Source organism: Antechinus flavipes, chromosome 4, assembly GCF_016432865.1.
Source record: "Antechinus flavipes isolate AdamAnt ecotype Samford, QLD, Australia chromosome 4, AdamAnt_v2, whole genome shotgun sequence".
NCBI classification, from domain to species: domain Eukaryota; kingdom Metazoa; phylum Chordata; class Mammalia; order Dasyuromorphia; family Dasyuridae; genus Antechinus; species Antechinus flavipes.
This window is the reverse complement of record NC_067401.1, coordinates 18,411,043-18,432,472: the sequence shown is the minus strand read 5'-3', so window position 1 is coordinate 18,432,472 and position 21,430 is coordinate 18,411,043. Positions and strand designations below refer to the sequence as shown.

Genomic DNA, 21,430 nt, shown 5'->3' with positions numbered 1-21,430 from the left:
CAGTGTCCCAGTTTTCCACGGGCCCTCCAACATTTATCATTATCTTTTCCTGTTGTCTCAATCAATCTGAGAGGTGTGTATTCATCCAAAATTTTAATAAATTTATATCATAATTTAATATTTTATATATTCATATGTAATATAATAATTATACATTTAATAAATTTAATTAATTTTTAAAAATCTTATTTTTATTTATATTATATTATACTTATTTCTGAATATATCCTTTACCTCTCGCTCTCTTCTTCAGTGGCTCTTCCCTTATAATAAAAATTTTAAAAGAAAAAGAAAAAAAACCCCAATGCTTTTACTCTTTCTGATGAAATTCTAAACAACAGCCCTAACCCTCCCTCCAGCCCAAATCTCCAGCTAGATGCAGGGAACTTCTAATAGCAAGTAGCATCTGCAAAGCAGATTTTTTCCCTCTGCCTGCAATCCTGCTCTTCCTTCTGATTTCCTGTTTTTTGCCTAAGGCATCATCATTCACCCCATCTCTCAGCTTAGCACCTTGGCCTTATAATTAGCCTTCCACCCCCTCACTTCTCACACCTACTGTAAGTCTCTGCTGCCAGGTCTTCCAGGTCTCTATCTTTAACATCTCTCACTTTCTGATCCCACTGTCACCTCTCTAGGTCAAGTCTCACTTCCAATCTCTTAGCCCAAAGGCATCCAACTCATCACCAGAACCAGGTTAAAATATAATTGGGAAATGTAAAAAAAAAAAAAAAAATACAGATAAAACCACAACACAACAAAGATAATGCTAATTTGTGGTTGTCAATACGCATCAGCAGGGATCCACTTCTCTTTGATAAAATAGAGTTGAGAACTGAGACCCAGATAGAGTTAGAGAACTGAGCTGATACCAGTGTCTTATCTATGGCCTCCCTACTGTACTTCTCATCTCTACTCCAAGGCCCCTCTAAATCATTCTTCATAGGGAAATCAAGTGTTCCATTTATTGCACAGACCTCACTCCTAGTTTTAAGACCTTCAGGGGCTCCCTGCCTCTGAGCAAAGCCCAGACTCTCTTCCTGGGATTTAAGGGTCTTCACAATCTGGCACCTCCTATCTTTCCACCCTTCTCTTGTAGTCTACCTACTGTACTCTTTCCTATTTCCCATATACTCCATGCTTTCATATCATACTTTTTGGTTTTACAGGTCACCGTATCTGAAATATCCTTCCTTTCTTCATGTTAAGTTTATAGCCTTTATTTTTTCCTTTATTTAAAAAAAAAGTATTTTCTTTCTTCAGATCCATGTAAAGACAGCAAGCAATCTGATGTGAGTTAAATATGTATAATTTTTTTAAACATTTCCATATTTGTCATGTTACCTAAGAAAAATCAGATCAAAAGGGGAAAAAAATCAATAATAAAGGAAAAAAAACTAACAAATAAACTAACAACAAAAAAAGAGGTGGAAATTCTATACTCTGTATATTTTTCCTTTAAATCTGAACTCATAGACCTCAAGCTCCAGGAAGCCCTCCTGGATCATTCCTGTCCTTGCTACCGTCCTACTGTCCACTCGCAGATTTCACAAAGCCCCAGTTTTGTACCATTGTAATATGTATTTGTCGCACGAGTATCTTTATCTGTGCATATCTCAGTCCTTCCTCCTTGGTTTCTCTTAGCTAAGTGTCTCCTTACTCGACCTCCTGCCAAAGAGACTCTTCCCTAGAGCACAGATCTGACCATATCACTTTCCAATTCAATATTCCCAGCTCTAGTGGCTTTCTGTTGCCTTTAGAACAAAAGACAAACCTCTGCTCCCTATTAATGCCCCCCACAATCTGGACCCAACCTATCTTTCCAGGCTCATTGGCCATTACTTCCCCAGTAGAACTTTGTAAGTGGGAAAAAAAAAAAAAAAAAAGAAAGCAGTCGAGTCTTTCTGTTCCTAGCCTAAGACATTCCATCTTTTGTTCCCCTGCTCGTCCCCGATTGCCTCCTCTACCCGGAATGGGCTCCTTCCTCATCTCCAATTGGTAGAATCCTCCTCTTCCTCTAAGACCCAGCTCTCGCACTAACACATGAAGCTTTCTCGGACCCCACCTGCTGGGCCCCAAATGACTGAACACCTTCCTCCATGATTTACAAACACCTCTGGGAAGGACAGTCTGTTTTGTCTAAATTTCAGCACGAATGGGTTCATTTCCTGCCAGTCAATTAATTTTGGAGGGAGGAGGAAAGTCGATGGACACCCAAGTGCCTTCCCACAGCAGCAACTATAGACAGAATTTCCCTGTCTTCGAATTTTGCTCAGGGCTAGAATCTCGGGTCTGTCTTTTTTCCAAATCCACCAGGGGAGGAGCTAGGGCTAAGTACTGGTTCTGCCATTTACTGCTGTGCACTTCTGGGCTGGTCCCTAACCTCTCTGAGCCTTCACTTCCTCATCTATAAAATGGGTATACCTGGCTTGCCCCCCTCCCAACGGCTGTTGTGAGACTCAATGGAAGGATGGATCTATGAGCGGCAAACAGGTGTAGTCTGATGATGACGACAGAGAGAAGGATGGTACAGAGGAGAGTGCATGAGCTCTGAGGTCAGGACCTGGCTTGTGTGAGTTACCTAATCAGCCCTGGTCCCAGTGTCCCCCTGGCTAAGATGAGGGTTTGGGGCCTCTTGAGGTCCCTTCCATTTTGAGCCCTTGAACAAAGGAGAGTCAATATTTTTTCCATAGGGAATTTACAAAACACCAAGGGAGCTTCCTCACCAGCCCCAGGATTCAGCAGGATTTCTGATGTGACTTATAGAAGTCACATCTTATATTATTATAATAATCATTATTATATTTATTAATATATTATTATTCATACAAATTTCAATCCATTCAGACTTTCTCCTTCTGGATGCACCTTAACCAGTTACTTCCTGATAGGATCAATCCAGTAAGTTCGATCAAGAATCAAGAAAATAAAACAGATTCGTGTGCAAAGGGAACCAATTGTATTGAAATACTAATATCAACAGATTAAGAAAACAAGTTCCAGATGAAGAACCCATTGGGACACTTTCCTAAATATAAATAGCAGGATTTCACAGAAGAGGAACTAAAAACCATTCAAGGGAGAGCGCCCAATCTGCCTGTACCAGTGTTTGGTTAATGGGGGAAAGCTATGGGATAGGGCATTGAAATAAAGGTTCTCTGTACAGAACAGAATCTTTCCTCTAAGGCACCCCTGAAGGAGAACCATCCAGCTTATGTTTAAATAATGATAATAATAACAGCCAGCATTTCTAGACAGCTTTAAGATTTGCAAAGGGCTTCCCATATATGTTACCTCATTTGGTCCTCCTAACACCCTGTTTATAGCCCTATAGTGCCTAAGGCCCGCCTCCCTATCGACTCTGGATCAACACCAGCAGGACCAAGCAAGACAATTGCACCATTTTAAAAAACAATTTAAATGGAGTAAAAATACATTTTAATAAAATAAATTTAATCACTTAATAATTAAAATGAAATATTTCAACTAAGAGTAATTTGAATTTAGTAAAACAATTTAAATTTAATTCTCCTTTCTGTCTGCATCTATTTGAAATACAAAGAACTACAAGCAAATAGTATAGTTTTATCTTGAAAGAAAATTTTATATCCTACTTATTAAGTGCTTGCTGACGGACTGCAATTATACCCTTGGCACACAGTAGGCACGTACTAAGTGCTTGTTGATGGAGACTGCAATTATACCCTTGGCACACAGCAGGCACTTGCTTAAGTGCCAGCTGATTGCTGGAGAGGAGGATAGGGTCATCCCTGGCCCTCTCACCTTTGCCTTTCACATAGGTACCAGAAACACCCTCCCTGTTGTCCAAGTCAGCCCGGCCCTTTTGTTCTCCCCTTCCCTACAGTTCTCCCTGTAGAAAGGCAAGCTTGAGCCGGGAACGAAGGCTTGCTTCCCTCCTCACTCTCAGCCCTGTTGTCATTGGCATTTTGGGTAGCCATGTCACACCGGCGAGCAGGGGATCCATCGGTCCTTTAAAACCCTCAGGGCCTTTGTCCCAAGAACCGCTGTCTCGCTGGGTCTTCTCCGCCTGTCAAGGAGGGGCCGGGGGCCCCTCGAGCCCATTAACTGCCCAGCCCTTGGATCTCCAGCCCCAGATTCCCAGCTCTAGCTGGGGTTCGGACACAGGGGTGGAGTTATGACGGGGGTGAGCCGCAGATGGCTCGCGTTTCCAGGCAGAGCACAGACACGTTCCCCTTCTCTCCCACTTGTCATTCCTCCCCCTCCTCCCTCTTGCTGCAAAGCCTGCAGTGGCTCAAGAGGCCTGGATCCAGCTCCTGCAGTGAAGCCTGGGCAAGGAAGCCCCAAGAGCCTCCTGACAAAGGAGTCCCAACGATGGGATCTCAAGGCTTCTCCACAGAAGGAAATGCCTTCCTTTTCAAGGAAAGGATCACCTTTAAAAATATTCTGCTTCTAAAACATAGTCCCTAGGAAGAAATCTAAAGTAGATTCAAGGTTTTCCACAATCCGACTCAAGGAGGCCCTGCCAGACCTTCCACCTTGTAGTCCAGCAGAAAGATGCTCTCGGGATGCTCGCTGTCTCTAGCTCCCAGCATTTGCAAAAAGCACCCCGTTCCTGAAGTACAGACCCCTCCTCCCTTCTTGATCTTAGATGCGGCTTCCATTAGGATTCAAGGACCCTCTTCTGCAGGAAGTCCTCCCCGATCCTCCCAGTTATCACTTTACAATCACTTCTCGTGTTCGCCAAGGTCACTTTGTCCAGTTTTCCCCTTTATCTCCATCCTTCCATTCCCCGTAACACGCTTATCTGTGGACATTTTTATCCCTCTCTCTACCTCCCTACTTCTGCTGCCCTCTGTAGCAGGGAAGCTCCTGCAGAGGGGCCTTTTTAATTTTTCATCTTTATATCTTAAGTGTCTAGTATAGTGTCTTAAGCACATCAGAAACCATGAGTTATAGGATTAAGATGCTATAGAAGGCTGAGGAGGGCAGTAACAGCTACATGACTCTCTCTTCCCCAAAGGGTCATTCTTCATAACAAAGACAAAGGCATTACTCAATTGAGTTCGAAACTCCAGAACTGAATCTCAGGATAATTTCCACTTGGAGATGCTTTCGTCTAACTGCTCCATTCTTCAGATGAGGAAACTGAGACCCAGGGAAGTGAAGACAGGAAAAAAGGCAAGAGTTGGGATCTGGCTCCTGGTCCTGTGACCCCATATTCAGTGTGCGTGTGTTTGGCAACGGTTTTTATTGTTCTTTTATTTTTTTACATCACCATCATTTCCCCCAGCATCCCTCTCTCTCTCCCTAATCTGGTGAGATTTATACCTCCTAAACTGAGGTTTCACTTAGTATTGGGGGTGGAGCTAGGAATGGAGTTGGGAGTTCAGAGAGCTGGGAGGATTTTTAAGCCTTCCCAGAATGAGCTTGGGGAAGATCTACTTCCATGTATTTATAGATGAGGAAACTGAGTCCAGAGAAAGGAATCATCCTTCCCAAGATCACAGCTACTGAGGCGCAGAGCCAGAATTGGGGGGCTCCTATTCAGGGTTTTCCCCATCACTCTTAGCTTATCGAGCAATTGGTGAAACACTTGGGGGATTTATATGGATGTGTTTTTCTGAAAGGTGACTTATAAACCTTCCCTTCAGACTGAAGGAGAAACTCAATTTCTTGTTCCTTAAACTCTAAGTGCTATGGAGTCATCGCCCACAGAGTTTTCTGGCACCGGGTGGGGAATCTTATCCCTTCGATTTGAGGAAACTGAACTACTGCTGAGAGGCAGACATGGAGGGAGGGCACAGCAGAAGCAGCAGTCGGGTGGGCGGACTGCTCAAAACCAGAGGAACAAGGGGAAATAAGGCTTGGGGGGAAGGGCAAGCTGAACTGCTATAAAGCAGAGGAGGTGGGTCTGGGAAGGTACCCTTATCTGGGTCCTTGGGAGTAGGTTCTTTGAAATGGTTTCCAAGAAATGGAAAGGGTATCATTCAGTCCTCCAAATGTGGGGATATGCTTAGTCTTTCTCTGAGGGCAGGGATTGAGCCTGACACACAGTCGGCTTTTAATAAATGCTTGTTGGTTATTGATTACGGAGAAAATACGGAGGAGAGCACTGAGTCCAGAGAAACGCAAAGGCTGATGGAACATGTCCAGAGTGGTACTGTAGAAAGGTTATTGGGTTTGGAGTCAAAAGACTTGGGTTTAAATCTTGACTGCCACCACTTTGCCTTGTGACATTGATTAGGTCACTCCGCATCTGTGAGCCAAGCTTCCAGGAGAAGGAGATGATGGACTGAATGGTCTGTGAATATTTTCCTCCCTATGATCCTGAGATATATAGCGGGGCATGGAAGGCAAAAGTTCTAGTCTTACTCTTAGCCATTAATTTGTCATGTGATTTTTTTGGGGGAAAAAAAAAACACTTTCATCTCTTAGTCTCAGTATCATCATCTGCAAGATTGGCCCAGGAGATCCCTAAGCTCTCTTCCGGCCCTTGTCATCCAATGCCATGGAGCCCAAGTGGCTTCCATTCCAAAAAGGATCCCACAATTCACTATTTGATACTGTTGTCTCCTTGGTGTCCTAAATAGGACACCTACCTAAAAGCTGGCCTTCTAATGATGAGGAAAGGATTGGGATGAGGACTGGCCACAGGTCAGATTGTGAAGTAGGAGAAGTCAGTTATCTGTGCTGTTAATCTGTATCCTTTTCTTCCCAATCTCAAGGAACCAATAACTAGGGTAGGGCAACTGGGACTTTACGCCAGGTTACAAAATTTAGAGGGTGCTTTCCCTACTATAGAAATATTAAAGTGGTAATATTTATTTAGCAAGAAGAATCAATCAAATGAATTCAAGGCTTGCCTTTGATACACATTTGGCTGGTTAATCTGGGTAAAGTGTTAGATCACCCAGTGCTCTGGACGGCTCTTTCAGATTATAAATTGCACTGTCAAACTGCACTGGTAAGAGGGAGTTCCTTCTACTACGGAAATCCCAGGAATAGTCTCTATCTTTAAAAAGCTATAGAATGGATATAGAGCTTTAAGATTTGCGAAGTATTGAATTATCTCATTTGATTCTTACAACAACCCTTAGGTGCTATTTTAAACCTCACTGAACACATAAGGAAACCGAGGCACAGAGGCGTTACATGAATTGCTCAAGGTCACACAGCTATTAAGTATCTACAGCAACATTTGAACTTGGGTCTTCCTAACTCCATGTTGATCCACTGTGTTCCTAGCTCCTAAGAAGTTAAAATAGGAAGCTGTCAAGATGGCGGGCTGGAGAGAAGTCCTCTCCCATCCTCCCTTGCTGCTTGAGCTTCTGACTCTGACCTTCACGGCCTGGAAAGGCCACTGGATTCAGGGTCCGAAGGTATGGGTTCCAATCCTGACTCTGCTACTTCTTATACTTTACCTCTCCCATAAATCAAGGGTTTGGGGAGAGAGGCCTTTTTCAATCCTACTTGAAATGGGTGATCTCTATGTAGCAACACGATGTTTCCCAACTCCCAAATTACTTTATAATTACCACCATCACCACAGTTAATATCCACGCTGTAAGGTTCATCTCACAACCTTAATCTTATTTGATTCTCACGAGCTCACAGTGGGGCAGGTACTGTAGCTGTCATTATCCCAACTTTACAGATGAGAAAACTGAGGCACACAGAGCGTAAGCAACTTGGTAATAACAGCCCATATTTGTTTGGTGTGGGTTTTTTTGGCACGGACCTGGAATTCCATTTGGCTAGGGGAACTCCCACAGGATCAAAGGACCCTAGATCTGAAGCTGGAAGAGATCTCAGAGGTCGTGTGACCCAATCCCCTCATTTAACCCACGAGGAAACTGAAGTGAACTCAGGAAAATGAAGTGACAGGATCACAGATCTAGAGGCTCAGAGGCCATCTGACTTGTCCCTTCTCTTTACAAATAAGGAAACTGAGGTCTTGAGAAACTAAGTGATGTTTCTAGGGTCACATGGTAAGTATCTGAGGTGAGAGTTTAATGTCGGACTTCCTGACTTGGTGCTCTACGTACTACCTCCTCTTCTTCTACCATTACCCACAAGTCTTAGGAAAACAGCTCCTGGAGAGCTAGTTCAGTGCTCCTGCATCTGGGATCTCTGCCCCTGAGTCCAAGTCATGAAGCCAGGACGACCGAAATCTCTAGAAAATATGTGAATTAGCTGCTGAGCCTCTGTAGCTGACCTCTGAAAAGTCCAAGTGAGAAGGGCTTTTAAAAGGGTAGAAATAGAGAGGTAGTGATATTTGAAAACTACATGTCAAGGAGCTCAATTTCCATTCCTGGAAAGATGTGAAGGAGTAGTGGGAAAGGGAGGCTGGGAACATTTCGAAAAGGAAGCAGTGATCATGTAGAGTGATGTCATGGAGACATCATGAGAGCTTTCTCTGGAGTCTGAGATTGCGCTTGAGCATGCTCTCTCTCGAGTCTCTCTCGAGGGCTTATTTCAAGTCCTCTCAGCCCTTATATACCTTGGTACAATTACATCACTACAGCACACTGAGCATGTGCCAACTGCAGAACCATGACATCATCCTGCTAAGTACTAAGTATATATGAACTAGAGAACCATCATCTCATCAGTCCCACTGAGTAAACACCCTGCTGTAAGTATCAAGTCTACTTCTCTAGAGTTCTGGCTCTCTACAATGTAGAATCCACAGGGTGGGGCCATCAGGAATAGGTCATGTCAAAAAGGAACTGATTAAATGAAACGAGTAGAAAGACCAGGAGGACGAGATCCACAGTAACTACAATAATGAAAATTGGAAAGAATCCTGAGCAAAGAAGAATTGCAAAAGTCTGCAAAAGACTTCCCTTCTCTTGTAAGAGAGGGGGACTATGGGTGCAGAATATTGCATACAGTTCAGTCTTTGTTACAAGGTAGGATTCAAGGTGAGGTGGGAAAGATGAAGGGAAGAGGTTAAATCTAGACATGATGAGTATAAAAGCAAAAGCCATTAATAAAACTTGTAAAAATAACAGATTATTTCATTTTCTTTCTTTCTTTCTTTCTTTCTTTCTTTCTTTCTTTCTTTCTTTCTTTCTTTCTTTCTTTCTTTCTTTCTTTCTTTCTTTCTTTCTTTTTTTTTTGGTAAGGATTGCTAAATTGATAGTTTAGGGAAAGTTAACAGGCAGAATTTATCTCGATTTTAGCAAAATATTTGAAAAAGTCTTTCTACCTATCTTTATGATCTAGTTGGAGATGTGGACGGGCAGATAGTACAGCGAAGTATATTCAGGATTAGTTGAATGACTAATTGTTGGTGTTCAAATATTTCAGTTATGTCCGACCCTTCTGACAGTGTTCAGGGTTTTCTTGGTAGAGATACTGGAGTGCTTTGCCATTTCCTTCTCCAGCTTGTCTTACAGATGGGGAAACTGAGGCATTATGACTTGCTCAGGGTAAAAACTTAATGTCTCAGGCTGGTTTTTGAATTAAGGTCTCTGTGCCTCCAGGCCTACTACCTAACTACCTTTGAATGGCCAGACCTGAAGGGTTTTCATAAAAATGCTATCCTGGAGGGGAAGGTGACTCAAGGATCTCTTTGGTCTTATGCTATTCAATATTTTTGATCAATGAAAAAATACCGGTGTTCTGCTTCTCTAATCCACAGCTGACACAAAACTAGGAAGGAGAGAGCTCAGATCCTGGATGACCTTGTGTTGATCCAAAAGGATCTTGGGCAATCAGTGGATTTAGGTTTGATTCCCAGCTCTGCAATTGTGTGGTCTTTCCTAAAATAAGAGGGTTAAGCTATAACACTTCCAACCACTAAATCTAAATCTATGAATAATCTATAATTTATGATCTACATACATTAAATCCACAACCTATGATCTATGTACAAATCTATGATCTATGTACAAATCCACAATCTATGATCTATATACAATTCTACGATTTATGATCTATGTACAATTCCACAATCTATGATCAAATCTACGATTTATGATCTATATACAAATCTATGATCTATGATCTATGTACAAATCTTGTATCTATGATCTATGTACAATCTATGATCTATGTACAAATGTACGATCTATGATCTATGTACAAATCTATGATCTATGTACAAATGTACAATCTATGATCTAAGTACAAATCTATGATCTATGTACAAATCTTCTATCTATGATCTATGTATAAATCTATGATCTATGTACAAATCTACGATCTATGATCTATGAATAATCAGCTAAATCTAGTCCACAGAGCATCTGCTAAGTACTTCCCATAGCTTGCAAGGTTGCCAAATACTGGAAATATGAATAGAAATGAGACAACTCTTGCTCTTAAGGAGTTTCCCTTCTAATGTGGAAGCATGGATATAAGGAAAATGAAAAACAGGGTTGGGTTTTGGGAGAAAAGTAAGTACAAAGCATAGAGAGATGAGAGAGATATCCAGAAGAGTGTAGTTGGGTGGGGTCTGAAGAGATCTAAGGATATTTAATAGGAATAAATGTGAAATCCCACATGGGATTAAAAAATCAACTGGAAAAGCACAAGTGGAGTAGGAACAGCTAACCAATAGTTAATGTGAAAACAGCAGGGGAGACTTAGTGGCCTGAAAGCTGAATATGTTAAGAGTGTGGTGGTGAGATGTGGCCACCAAAAAGCCAAAATCGTTGACCCACAGTAAGCAGAGAGACTCACGTCATGTCTGGAACAGGATGCTGAATTTAGCCTGGGTTCCTCTTAGGTAACCGTTTCTACACCAGGGTTTCAGCCTTTTGAAGAATTCTTTAGAATACTTAGTTCCTTTTGGCCACTTTGTGATTTGAATGGCTCAGGACAAGAATGGGAAGTAGCAGGGAGCCATGGTGGAATGAAGAGGAAGGACTGCTGGCCTTTTTTTTTTTTTTTTTTTAATGTCACATAGGTGGGTACCTCTGTGAGCCCACCCACTGAGGTACAGTTCCCATAGCTTTTCATTGATTTGGCAGCTTGGCTAATACAATCAAGGAAAGCAAAATCTATTTTAAATTAATTTCTGTTTATACCTTATCATTTGGTCTCCTGTTTTTTAAGAACAATGGATAGAATGTAAGCCCCCAGAGGGATTCCTAGCCCACAGGAAACACTTCGTAAATGCTACTTGAATAGAATGGAACTGAATATGGCAACTGGCTCCAAAGGGTTTCTGGGAGTCTCGGGAGGCCGGCTTTAATAAAGGGAGAAGAATATTTTGTAATTAGCACCCACCCAGTGGTTGTGGCTTCTATGGGACTTGATGATACTTGCTCAGTTTGATCTCTTAAGAAATGTAATTCTCTCCTCTCCTCTCCCCTCTCCCCCACTTCCCATTTATGTTTTTTAACATGACTAATTTGGGAAAAAAGAGTTTGCTAGATCAAAGTCAACTTTGGCCAGCTTCGTCCAAAGGGCTCCGAGCATTCAGTAACGGGCAGTAAGGCACAGGCGGAGAACCCCGGTTCGCATCGCCTGATAAATATTAGCCATGGGACCTTAGACCAGACTTTCTGAAACTTCTTCCCTTTTCATCTGAGAAATTTTTACCCGATCCCAGGTATCTAATATAGGTACACAAACTAAACATTTGCTGATAATAAATCATAATTTTGCGGCTCCCGCTTCAGTTATACGTCCTCCCTTGGGCTTTCTCACTTTAAGAAGCTTTGCCTTAACAATTTCCTTTAGCCTCAGTTTCCTTTTTTGTAAAAAAGAGGAGTTTGGGTTGGATGGGCTCCAGGGTTCTAGAGCGATGATCTCCAGGGCTTAAGGAGGCGGACGGGTGTGTTTCTGATACTATAATTGACAGGAACAATAATAAGTACGTTTCTCTAGGCTCGGCAATTGTATTTTGAAAACATTATATAATTTGAACTTCATTAACCACATAAAGTGGATGGAATCATCCCCATGGGACAGAGGGGGAAACTGAGGCTCTGGGAGATCAGGTACTTGCCCCAGCGAGTAAGTGGCTGAAGCAGGATTTGGGCCAAATTGAGAAATCGGCCTGGGATTTCAGGCGAGAGAGGGCGTTGTCAGGACGTGTCTGCTTGAGGTTTTTGTGGTATTCTCCTTAGGGTGGTGTGGCAAAACGGGGAGCCCGTCGGGCTGGAATCAGCAGAAATCACGTTTGAATCTCACGCGTGATGCCCCCAAGCTGTGGGGAAGTGGTGTGACAAAGGACAGTCCTGCCTGAGGTGAGGAGAGGCTGCTCGGGGGGGCAGGGAGACCCGGACAGACCATCCGGCCAAAGAGAAGCCGCTGGACTTCTTAGTGCTCTCAAGCTCCGAGTCACAGAGACCGAGCTGCCTCAGTGGAGGTCGTTTCCACGCTGGGAGTGCCTTGCCCAGGTCACATGACTGGTATGGACTAAAGCAGGGGCTCCTCGGGCTGTTTTGGGGACCCCCACGGGGACAGAACCTTGCCAGCCCTGCCAATCAGTGTGAACTAACCCTTGGAGCCTGAGGTTCCCAACCATTCTGCCCCAACTTCTTCCTTGGAAACGTTAATCTCCGGGGATGCTTTGCCACACGCGTGCCCCCCAAGTGCCAAGGGGGCGCCTGGGACCTTTCGGCTGCTTTATCCCGCCCGGCTGCCCCATCTGGGCCTGGAGCTCCGGAGCTGATCCACCCTCTCGCTCAGAAATGCTGCTGCCTCATCCCTGGCACCCCAGGCATCTAAAGAATGGTCTGCAGCTGGCCAAGTCAGCTCAGCTCTGGATGCGGCAGCAGATGCCTGGATGAAACAGGGTGGGGCTAAACTTATCCTGGGCAGCTGGGCCGCACAGCGGGCAAAGCATCGGGCCTGGAGTCGGGGAAAGCTGAGCTCAAGTCCGGCCTCAGACACATCCTAGTTGGGTGACTCAGGGCTTACGGAACCCTTCTGCCTCAGTTTCCCCATCTGTAAAATGAGTTGGAGAAGGAAATGACAAACTGGTATAGTATCTTTGCCAAGAAAATCCCAAGTGGGATCATGGAGAGTTGGAAATGGACAATAACAAGAATCTTACTCTCCCCTCACTCCTACCCCTGACCTCGGAGCTAGGGGAGAGGTCTGGAACAAGCTGGTTTTTTCACCAGCCCCGTCTCTCTCCTTCCCGGCCCATGCTCTTCTCATCTCTTCCCCAGGCCCTGGCAATGGCTTGCTACCTCGTGTTCCTAACTTTCTGCTCTGTGTCATCATCTACACAGTAGCCAAGGTGACGTCTGCAAAGGACGGGTCTGAGAAACCCTAAACCTGATCCATGGAACTGCCTAGCTCAGCTGATGCCTCCAACTGATGGGCAAATGACCTGCCCCGAGCCCCCCGTCCGGCCTCCCCTGTCCCCGAGCCCCCCGTCCGGCCCCCCTGTCCCCGAGCCCCCCGTCCGGCCTCCCCTGTCCCCGAGCCCCCCGTCCGGCCTCCCCTGTCCCCGAGCCCCCCGTCCGGCCCCCCTGTCCCCGAGCCCCCCGTCCGGCCTCCCCTGCCCCGAGCCCCCCGTCCGGCCCCCCCTGTCCCCGAGCCCCCCGTCCGGCCTCCCCTGCCCCGAGCCCCCCGTCCGGCCTCCCCTGTCCCCGAGCTCCCCGTCCGGCCTCCCCTGTCCCTGAGCCCCCCGTCCGGCCCCCCCTGCCCCGAGCCCCCCGTCCGGCCTCCCCTGCCCCGAGCCCCCCGTCCGGCCTCCCCTGCCCCGAGCCCCCCGTCCGGCCCCCCCTGCCCCGAGCCCCCCGTCCGGCCTCCCCTGCCCCTGAGCTCCCTGGCTAGCCTTGTTTAGTATTGCAGTCCCTTTCACAATCTCTGCTGGCCAGCCAATATCCTTCTGGCTACTGCTCAAGCAGGACATTTCACTTGCTACCGTACATCTCTGCCTCCTGGAAACCCGAGCTTCTTCCCAAGCTTATCCTGAAAGCCCGGCTCTGGAAGGAGCCTTTCCTGGTCCTCCTCCTCACGAGGGGCTCCCCACCCCTACATTACCTTCTATTTGTCTATGATCTGTTCTCACCTACATCCCTGGTGCCTCCCTAAGAGAACACAAGCTTCCTGGGGGAGGCGCTGTCATTTCTGCCTGTATTCCCGGGCCCCCGAACGCTCTCTTGACTGAGGGCCATGAATGCGGGGCTACGAGGGACCTCAGAGCTCATCTAGCCGGGGCTTCACAAAATTTTCCACTCGTGACCCCTTTTTGCCAGAGAAGTTTTACATGACCCTGGGCATAGAGATAAGTAAAATAGGTACACAGATCAGACGTCATCGTTTTGTGACTCCCATATACAGCTATGAGACCCTATAAGGGGCCACATTTCCTGAGAATAAACCATCATTTTGCGACTCCCACATACAGTTATGAGACCCCCAGGGGTCACAAGCCACGGTTTAAGAAGCCGGGATCTGCGACTGCAGAGGACTCGGCCCTTCTCCACAAGCTGCGGATCCAACGGGCTCGGGGTGGAAGATGTCCGTGGCCGCGGAGAGAGCGCGCTGCCGCGGGGACTCCTGGGGATGGAGGCCGGGCATCTCCCCCTTTTCCTCTGTTTGACCTTTTCCTTCTGGTGTTTTTTCCCTTTTGCTCTGATTTTTCTTGCACAAGATGACCGACATGGAAACGTTTAAGAGAACTGTATCTGTTATATTAGATTTCCTGCCGTCTTGGGGAGGGGGAGGGGGAAAAGCTGGATCTCGGCTAGGCCCTCGTTTTGCAGACGGGGAGACCGAGGCCTCGGGGCCCTTTGCGCCGGTCTCCCAGAGCGCGGGGGCGGGGCCTGAATCCCCTCCGAGCCTCGCGCTCCCAGTGCGCAGCTGCTCAGGATGCGCCGAGCGGCCGCCGCCATGGGGGCCCTTTTTCACTTGATTTCTTATAAATACACTTTGGGGGTGGGGGAGGCGGGAAGCTCCGCGGGTGATGAATGTGGGCATTGATCTGGGATAAGGCAAGTTGCGGCTCTTGGATGAAGGTCCCGGGGCGGGGGAGGGGAAGGCAGGCGGGGAGGAGGGGCCGTGGGGGCGGGGAGGGAGGGCACCAGCGAGGCCCCGGGCGCCGCTTCCTGGGCCGCGCGGCCCGCTCGGCAGATGGAGACAATGCGCCGGCCCAGGATGGGGGGGCTCTGGTGCCCGCTCCTCCCCTCCCCCACCACGGAAAGGCCCGGCCATGTGCTGGGGAACAAACGGCCGCCCTTTGAAAATGCGGAGCGGCCCGGGAGCAGCTGTGACCTTGTGGCTTCTGCAAATCGCCAGGAATCCCGGCAGCAGGCAGGCCGGGAGCCGCCGCCTGGGAGCCAGCCCCGCCCCGCCCCGGCCCTCACTCACCACCTGTTATAAGAAATGTTTAAAATGAACAAGGGGGCGGCAGGGGCACGCGGGGGGGGGGGGGGGGGGGCTGGGCCGTGGGGGCTGGGCCTCCGTGGGGAGGGGGGCGGCTGCCGGCGGCGCAGACTACAAATAGGGGCTTTGCCGGCGCGGGGAGCGGCTCTCCCCCCGGGAGCGCCCGGCCCGGCTCCCTCGGCCCCGCCGCGGCCCGGCCTGGCTGCCCACTGACCGTATTTCTCGTTGAACAGCTCCTTCACTTGCTCCCGGAGAATCACCTTCTCCCCGAGTCGGTTGGCGTCATCTTCATCTGCAGAAAGAAAGAGAGGGGGGTGAGCGGGCGGGCGGATCCTGGGGAGGGGGCGCCCCCTGACCCGCCGCCTCCTGGGAGATAAGAGGTCTGGGGGTCGGGAGGGCGCCTCAGGGTCCGACTGGCCCCTTCACAATGAGGAGGCTGAGGATCGCACAAGGGAGAGGGTCTGTCCGAAGGGATGGCGGCTGGAGCACCGCCCTGCCCCTCTTGGGGAGCACAGCCTCTGCCTTCCTGCCCCTCCTGGGGAGCACAGCCTCTGCCTTCCTGCCCCTCCTCGGGGAGCACAGCCTCTGCCTTCCTGCCCCTCCTGGGGAGCACAGCCTCTGCCTTCCTGCCCCTCCTCGGGGAGCACAGCCTCTGCCTTCCTGCCCCTCCTGGGGAGCACAGCCTCTGCCTTCCTGCCCCTCCTCGGGAGCACAGCCTCTGCCTTCCTGCCCCTCAGGTCCCCCTGGGATCACAGCCCTGGCCCTGCAAGGGAGCTTCACTCAGGGGTGAGGGCGCCATGGATACGGGAGGAACCTGAGGCTCCGCGCCCTCAGCAGCCTCCGCACTGCCTCTCGGGGCACCCAGGGAGTACCCGGAGCCCAGGAGGGGCCGGGGCCTGCAGCCTCTGCGCTCTGCAGAGCGCAGGGACGTCCTGTCAGCCCCTAGTGGGGACTTCCTGCTCCTCAAACCCCCAAAGACACAGCATCTTCCTCCCAAGGAAATCCCCTCCCGCCTGGATGCCCCCATGGGCAGCTGCTGGGCCTGGGGCCTCCTCCTCTTTTGTTCCCTCTGGGCCGCCCCCCTACTGGGGCAGACCCGGGAGGGCTTCGGGGAGCTGCTCCCCTCCTCATGCGGACCCAGGAGGGCTTCGGGGAGCTGCTCCCCTCCTCATGCGGACCCGGGAGGGCTTTGGGGAGCTGCTCCCTGCGATGGACAGCTCTGAAACCCGCCCAGCTCAGGAAGGCCTGGAGGCTGTGGGGAGGAAGTCCGGGCCTCTGTGCTTTTGTCTCCGGGGCTGGGCTGCTTCTAGGCCAGTTATGCTCCACAGGAAGAGTAGAGAAAGCACTCGGTTTGGAGACAAAGGGCCGAGTTCAAATCCTGCTTTTTACCTGCCTGACCTCAGAGAGCCTCAGTTTCCCCCTCTGGAAAATGGAGGAGACCTTTCAGCCCCCATCTGGCTCTATGTTCTGGGGTAATAAGGAAGGGCCGATGTTGGGGAGGGGGAGCCCCTTTCCTCCTCCTAGCCAATCTGGGCTTCTTGACATGAATGTCTTAGCTGCCTTCCCAGGCGCCCCATGAGTCATGGGCTCAGCCGAAGGGGGCAGGGCAGGGCTAAGGAGGGAGGGGCTGGAATTCCCTGCCCCCTTTTGCCCCCAGATAAGCCTCCGGCCCGTCCCCATCCCCTGAGTGCAAGCTCTTGGAGGGCAGGATGGGATTTCTGTCATTGCAAGCACTAGAACACAAGAGATGCTTAATAAATGCTTGTTTGCCTGGGTTAGCTTCCCCACATGTGGCCCAGGTCAGTCCCAACAGTAGGAGAGCAACTCTTTGCGAGGCTGAAATAAGGGAAAATGACCCCAGGAAGGAGTGGAAGGGGGAGCCTTGGGCCCGGCCTCCTTGGAGCCTCCACTGGGAAGAGCCTTGACTCTTGCTACCTGGGAGTACGGTGGGAGAAGCCCCGAGTTTGTTCTGGGACTGAATCCTGATTCTGTCACTTTTGTGATTTTGTGCAAGAAACTCAAACTCATTGGATCCCAGTTTCTTCTCTCTGTAAAATGAGGGTTCCCTTTCAGATTTAAATCTAGGATGCCGGGATCTGGATTCAAATCTCGCCCTGATTTACTGCCCGAGTGACCACGAGCCAGTTCCCTCTGTCTCTGGCCCTCCGTTTCTCAGGGTTGGAGACGTCTTAGCAAGTGGGCAGGGATGGGGTGAAAGCACTTGTTGCCCCTGGCCAGAACCGGAAGCTGTGTGGTCCCCTCTATGTGGTCTGGAGTCTGGAAGCTCTGGGTGTGAATCCTGCCTTAGACACGTACAAGCCACTTTACCTCTGACTCAGTTTCCTCCTCTGTAAGAAGGGCATTCTAACAAAAGCACCTGCTTCATAGGGTTATTTGTGAAGATCAGATGAAGTGACACAAAAAGTGCTTTTCAATAAACCTCGAGGCAACAACACAAACGGCAAATCTTATTATTCCGAACAACAACAAGCTTGGTTTTGCAGCAGGAAAGGGTCGGCCCTACTCAGAAAGCCTGACGGCGCCCGTTGCTCATCAGACAGTCCCAATTCCTGGGGGGTCATTCAAGGCCTCTCCAATCTTGCCTCCGGATGACATCTGTAGCCCGAGCTGTCCCTCGCCCCTACACGTGGCCTCCCCTGCTCGGTCGGCCCGCTCTCCTTACTGCCCCCTGAAAACAGGGCTGTGAGGGGGAAAATTGGGGCCAGGATGACACCTCCTCCACGTAGGGAACGCGTGGTCACTGCCCGCGCTGGAGGAGACGGAGACATAAGTGGCTTTGGACCGGGTTCAAATTCTTCCTTTTCTATCACCCGGGTGACCCTGGACCTGTCCCTTCTCTTTCTGTACAATGAAGACGGCCGCACTCCGAGGTCCCTTATGGCTCTACTCTAGAATCCAGGACCCCGGCACAAGGTCAGCAGGAAGAAGAAAGGTGGGGGAGGGAGGAGCCCAACCCCCACCACCTGGGCACTCCCAGTGTTCTCTCACAGTTCCCGCTCACGGTTTCATGATCTGACTCCTGTTTCTCCTCCACGCCAACCCCCCATCTCATCTCCTCCATTTCCCCTCAGGTCCCGTCTTCTTCTATTGGAAGGGAAGCTCTCCTAGGGCAGGGACTGGCTTTTTTGGCTCCTGCCTGTATCTCCGGAGCTTCGTGGCTAAGCGCCCGGCAGGAGCCTCCTGGGTGCCGAGCGCTTAATGAACCATCTATTTATCTCCCACCTAGCTAACCAGCTGCTAAGCTCTCTTGTTTTTTTAGCTGCTCAGGGATTGCCAAGAACCGCCAGGGATTCCATATTCCAATGTCCCCTAAGGTCTGAGACTCAGGCAGGGCCTGACTCTATGATCCCCAGGGGCCGCCTGGATGCGCCAAGCCCAAAGCCCGTTTTTCTTCCCAAACTTTGGTTTTCTGCCTCCATCTTCAAAACCCAGGTAAATCCAGTCTCCCCTTTGACCCCTCATTTAGCTTCCCGACTGTGCCCTCTGTCACTTATAGCTGCGGTTCACTAGTTTTGCTTTCACGTGGGACGTCTGTCCCATCCGGAGTCTTGGCCAGCGAGAGAGGGCTTTGGATTCAGGGGCTCTGCTCTTGTCTTCGACACACAAAGGCTGTGTGACTCTGGGCAAGTGCCGTGGGCACGAAAGGGTGAATGAGCGTGTCCCAAGTCTCCAAAGCCCGCTTCCCGACTCCCCCGGGTCCTAGGACATGTGGACACACGTTCACGGTGTTATTGCTGAAATAATAATTTTAAAATAATTAAAACATTCTCTTCCTGGGTGTTCTGCCAGCTGCCGCCTCCTCCTTCCCCAGTCTGCGTCTCCCTGCTGACCGTCTGGGCCGGGATCTCCTTTCACTACCTCTTCTCTGCGAACCGCTGAGCTCTCTCATACTCTCTGGCAGGCGATCTCGATGGGCGCCGGCGGGAGAAGTCCGGGCAGAGAGCTGACAGCTCCAGAATCACCTCGGCCTCAGGAAGTCTTCCTTTCTCTGAGCCTCCCTTTCCGGTCTCTAACGTGGGGATGATGATACAAGTCACAGAGCCCTGGGGGACCCCATGAGCCGCTCTGTGGAGGGCTTCAGAGAGCTTCTCTCCCAGCATCCCCTGGGAGGCTGGGGCTGGAGGATCAGAGACCTGGAGGCAAAAGGAACACTAGAGACCCGTCACTGTCCTGATGAGCAAATGAGCTTCTGAGTTTTGTCCTGTTGTACCTGACTCTTCCAGGCCCTATTTGGGTTTTCTTGGCAGAGATACCGGAGTATGGGCCATTTTCCTTCTCCGGCTCGTTTTACAGATGAGGAAACTGAGGCAGATGGGGGAAGGGACTTGCTAGGAAGTGTCTGAGGCTGAATTTGAACACAGAAAAATGACGTTTCCTAATTCCAAGCTCAGTGCTCTGTGCACTATGGTGCCACCTAGTGGTGCTAGGATCACAGAGGTAAGTGTTAAAGGTAAGATTTAAATGCGAACCTTCTGTTCCAGAGCCAGGGCTCTTCCTACTGAACCACACTGCCTCTGACCAGGATTTCCTCAAGAAACATTTAATTAGAATCCACTGTAGCCAGTCCCAACGGTCTGGCGGTGGAGAGAGCCATCTGCCCCCAGAGAGAGCCCCAGTGGGGGCTCAGCGTGGAGCACGACAGAGAATCTTCACCTTTTTGCTCTCGTTTGCTTATATTTTTTTTTCTCATTTTCCCCTTTTTTAATCTGATTTTTTCTCATGTACCATGATAATTGTGGAAATATGTATAGAAAAATTGTACGTGTCACACATATTGGGTCACTTGCCATCTAAGGGAGGGAGGAAAATTTGGAACACAAGGCTTTGCAAGGGCGAATGTCGAACATTATCTATGCGTGTGCTTTGAAAATAAAAAGCTTTAATAAAAAAAAAATCTACTGTTACTGAGTGTTGTGCTGGGTCCTGCAGATGGAGAAACTAAAGGGAGTTTATAATCTAATGAGCCAAAACAGGTACACAGATTAGCAAATAAAGGCCAGCCTGTCTGCAGAGCAAATACAGAGTAATTTCACTTGGGGGGAGGGGTGTGTGGAGTCAGGAAAGCAGGTCATGTTTGAGCTGAGTATGGAAGGAAACTAGGGATTTCAAGGTGGGGAAGGGAGGAGGAGGGTGCACCAGGCAGAGGAGAAAGCCTGTGCAAAGGCATGGAGGTAGGAGATGGAACATCAAGAACAAGGATTAGCAGGGAGTCCAGGGTGGATGGGACATGAAGTGCGTATAGAGGAATCAATTGTAATAAGAGTGAAAAAAAGAGTGGGCTGCCTTCAGCTTGTGAAGACCTTTGTGAATGCCAAAGAGAAGAGTTCATATTTGATTCAGGAGGGAGAAAAGAGTCACCGGACCCTGGAGAAATGAGGAGTGACATGGTCAGAGTGTAATAACTCCACTTTACAGATGAGGAAACTGAGGTTCAGAGGAGCAAAAGTGACTTTAAAGCTTAGAACATAGAATGTCAGAGTTGAATAGAAGCTTAGAACATAGAATGTCAGAGTTGGATAAAAGCTTAGAACATAGAATGTCAGAGTTGAGTCGAAGCTTAGAACACAGAATGTCAGAGTTGGATAGAAGCTTAGAACACTGAATGTCAAGAGTTGAATAGAAACTTAGAACACTGAACCTTGGAAACTTGAACCTTGGAAGTAGCAATAGCCAGTCTTTTCCACCGGATTTCTCCAGGTGAGGGACTGACTACATGGCTAGCCATGACCTCCTGAAATGAATTAAATATAAATGAACATGAATGAAAAGGACAAGATGGGATCCATCTCCTGGGACTTTCATGGAACCAATGAATGAATGTTAGAATGGCAAGGGTCTCCACAACACTGAGTGTCAGAGTTGGATAGAAGCTGAGGACAAAGAAGTCAGAGGTGGATACAAACTTTGGAGTTAAACAGAACCTGAGAACAAGGTGTCATAGCTGGAAGGATCTTACAACACTGAGTGTTAGAAGTGAATAAAATCTTAGAAAATAGCATGTCACAGTTGGAGAGAAGCTTAGAACATGGAATGTCAGAGTTGGATAGAATCTTAGAACACAATTTCAGAAGAGGAACCTTAGAACACAACATCATAGCTGGAATGATCCTCACAACATAGAATATCAGAG

General features: G+C 48.7%; 1 protein-coding gene across 4 annotated transcripts in view; it reads right to left on the bottom strand.

Annotated features, from left to right (window-relative positions):
• GTF2IRD1 (GTF2I repeat domain containing 1) overlaps positions 1-21,430 on the bottom strand; it is a 206,019-nt gene that overhangs the window by 12,751 nt on the left and 171,838 nt on the right. For all 4 annotated transcript variants that reach the window (XM_051991956.1, XM_051991955.1, XM_051991957.1 and 1 more), the window contains one exon: positions 15,494-15,571. In XM_051991956.1, the coding sequence (XP_051847916.1) occupies positions 15,494-15,571 (78 nt within the window). The remainder of the gene's footprint in view (positions 1-15,493; positions 15,572-21,430) is intronic.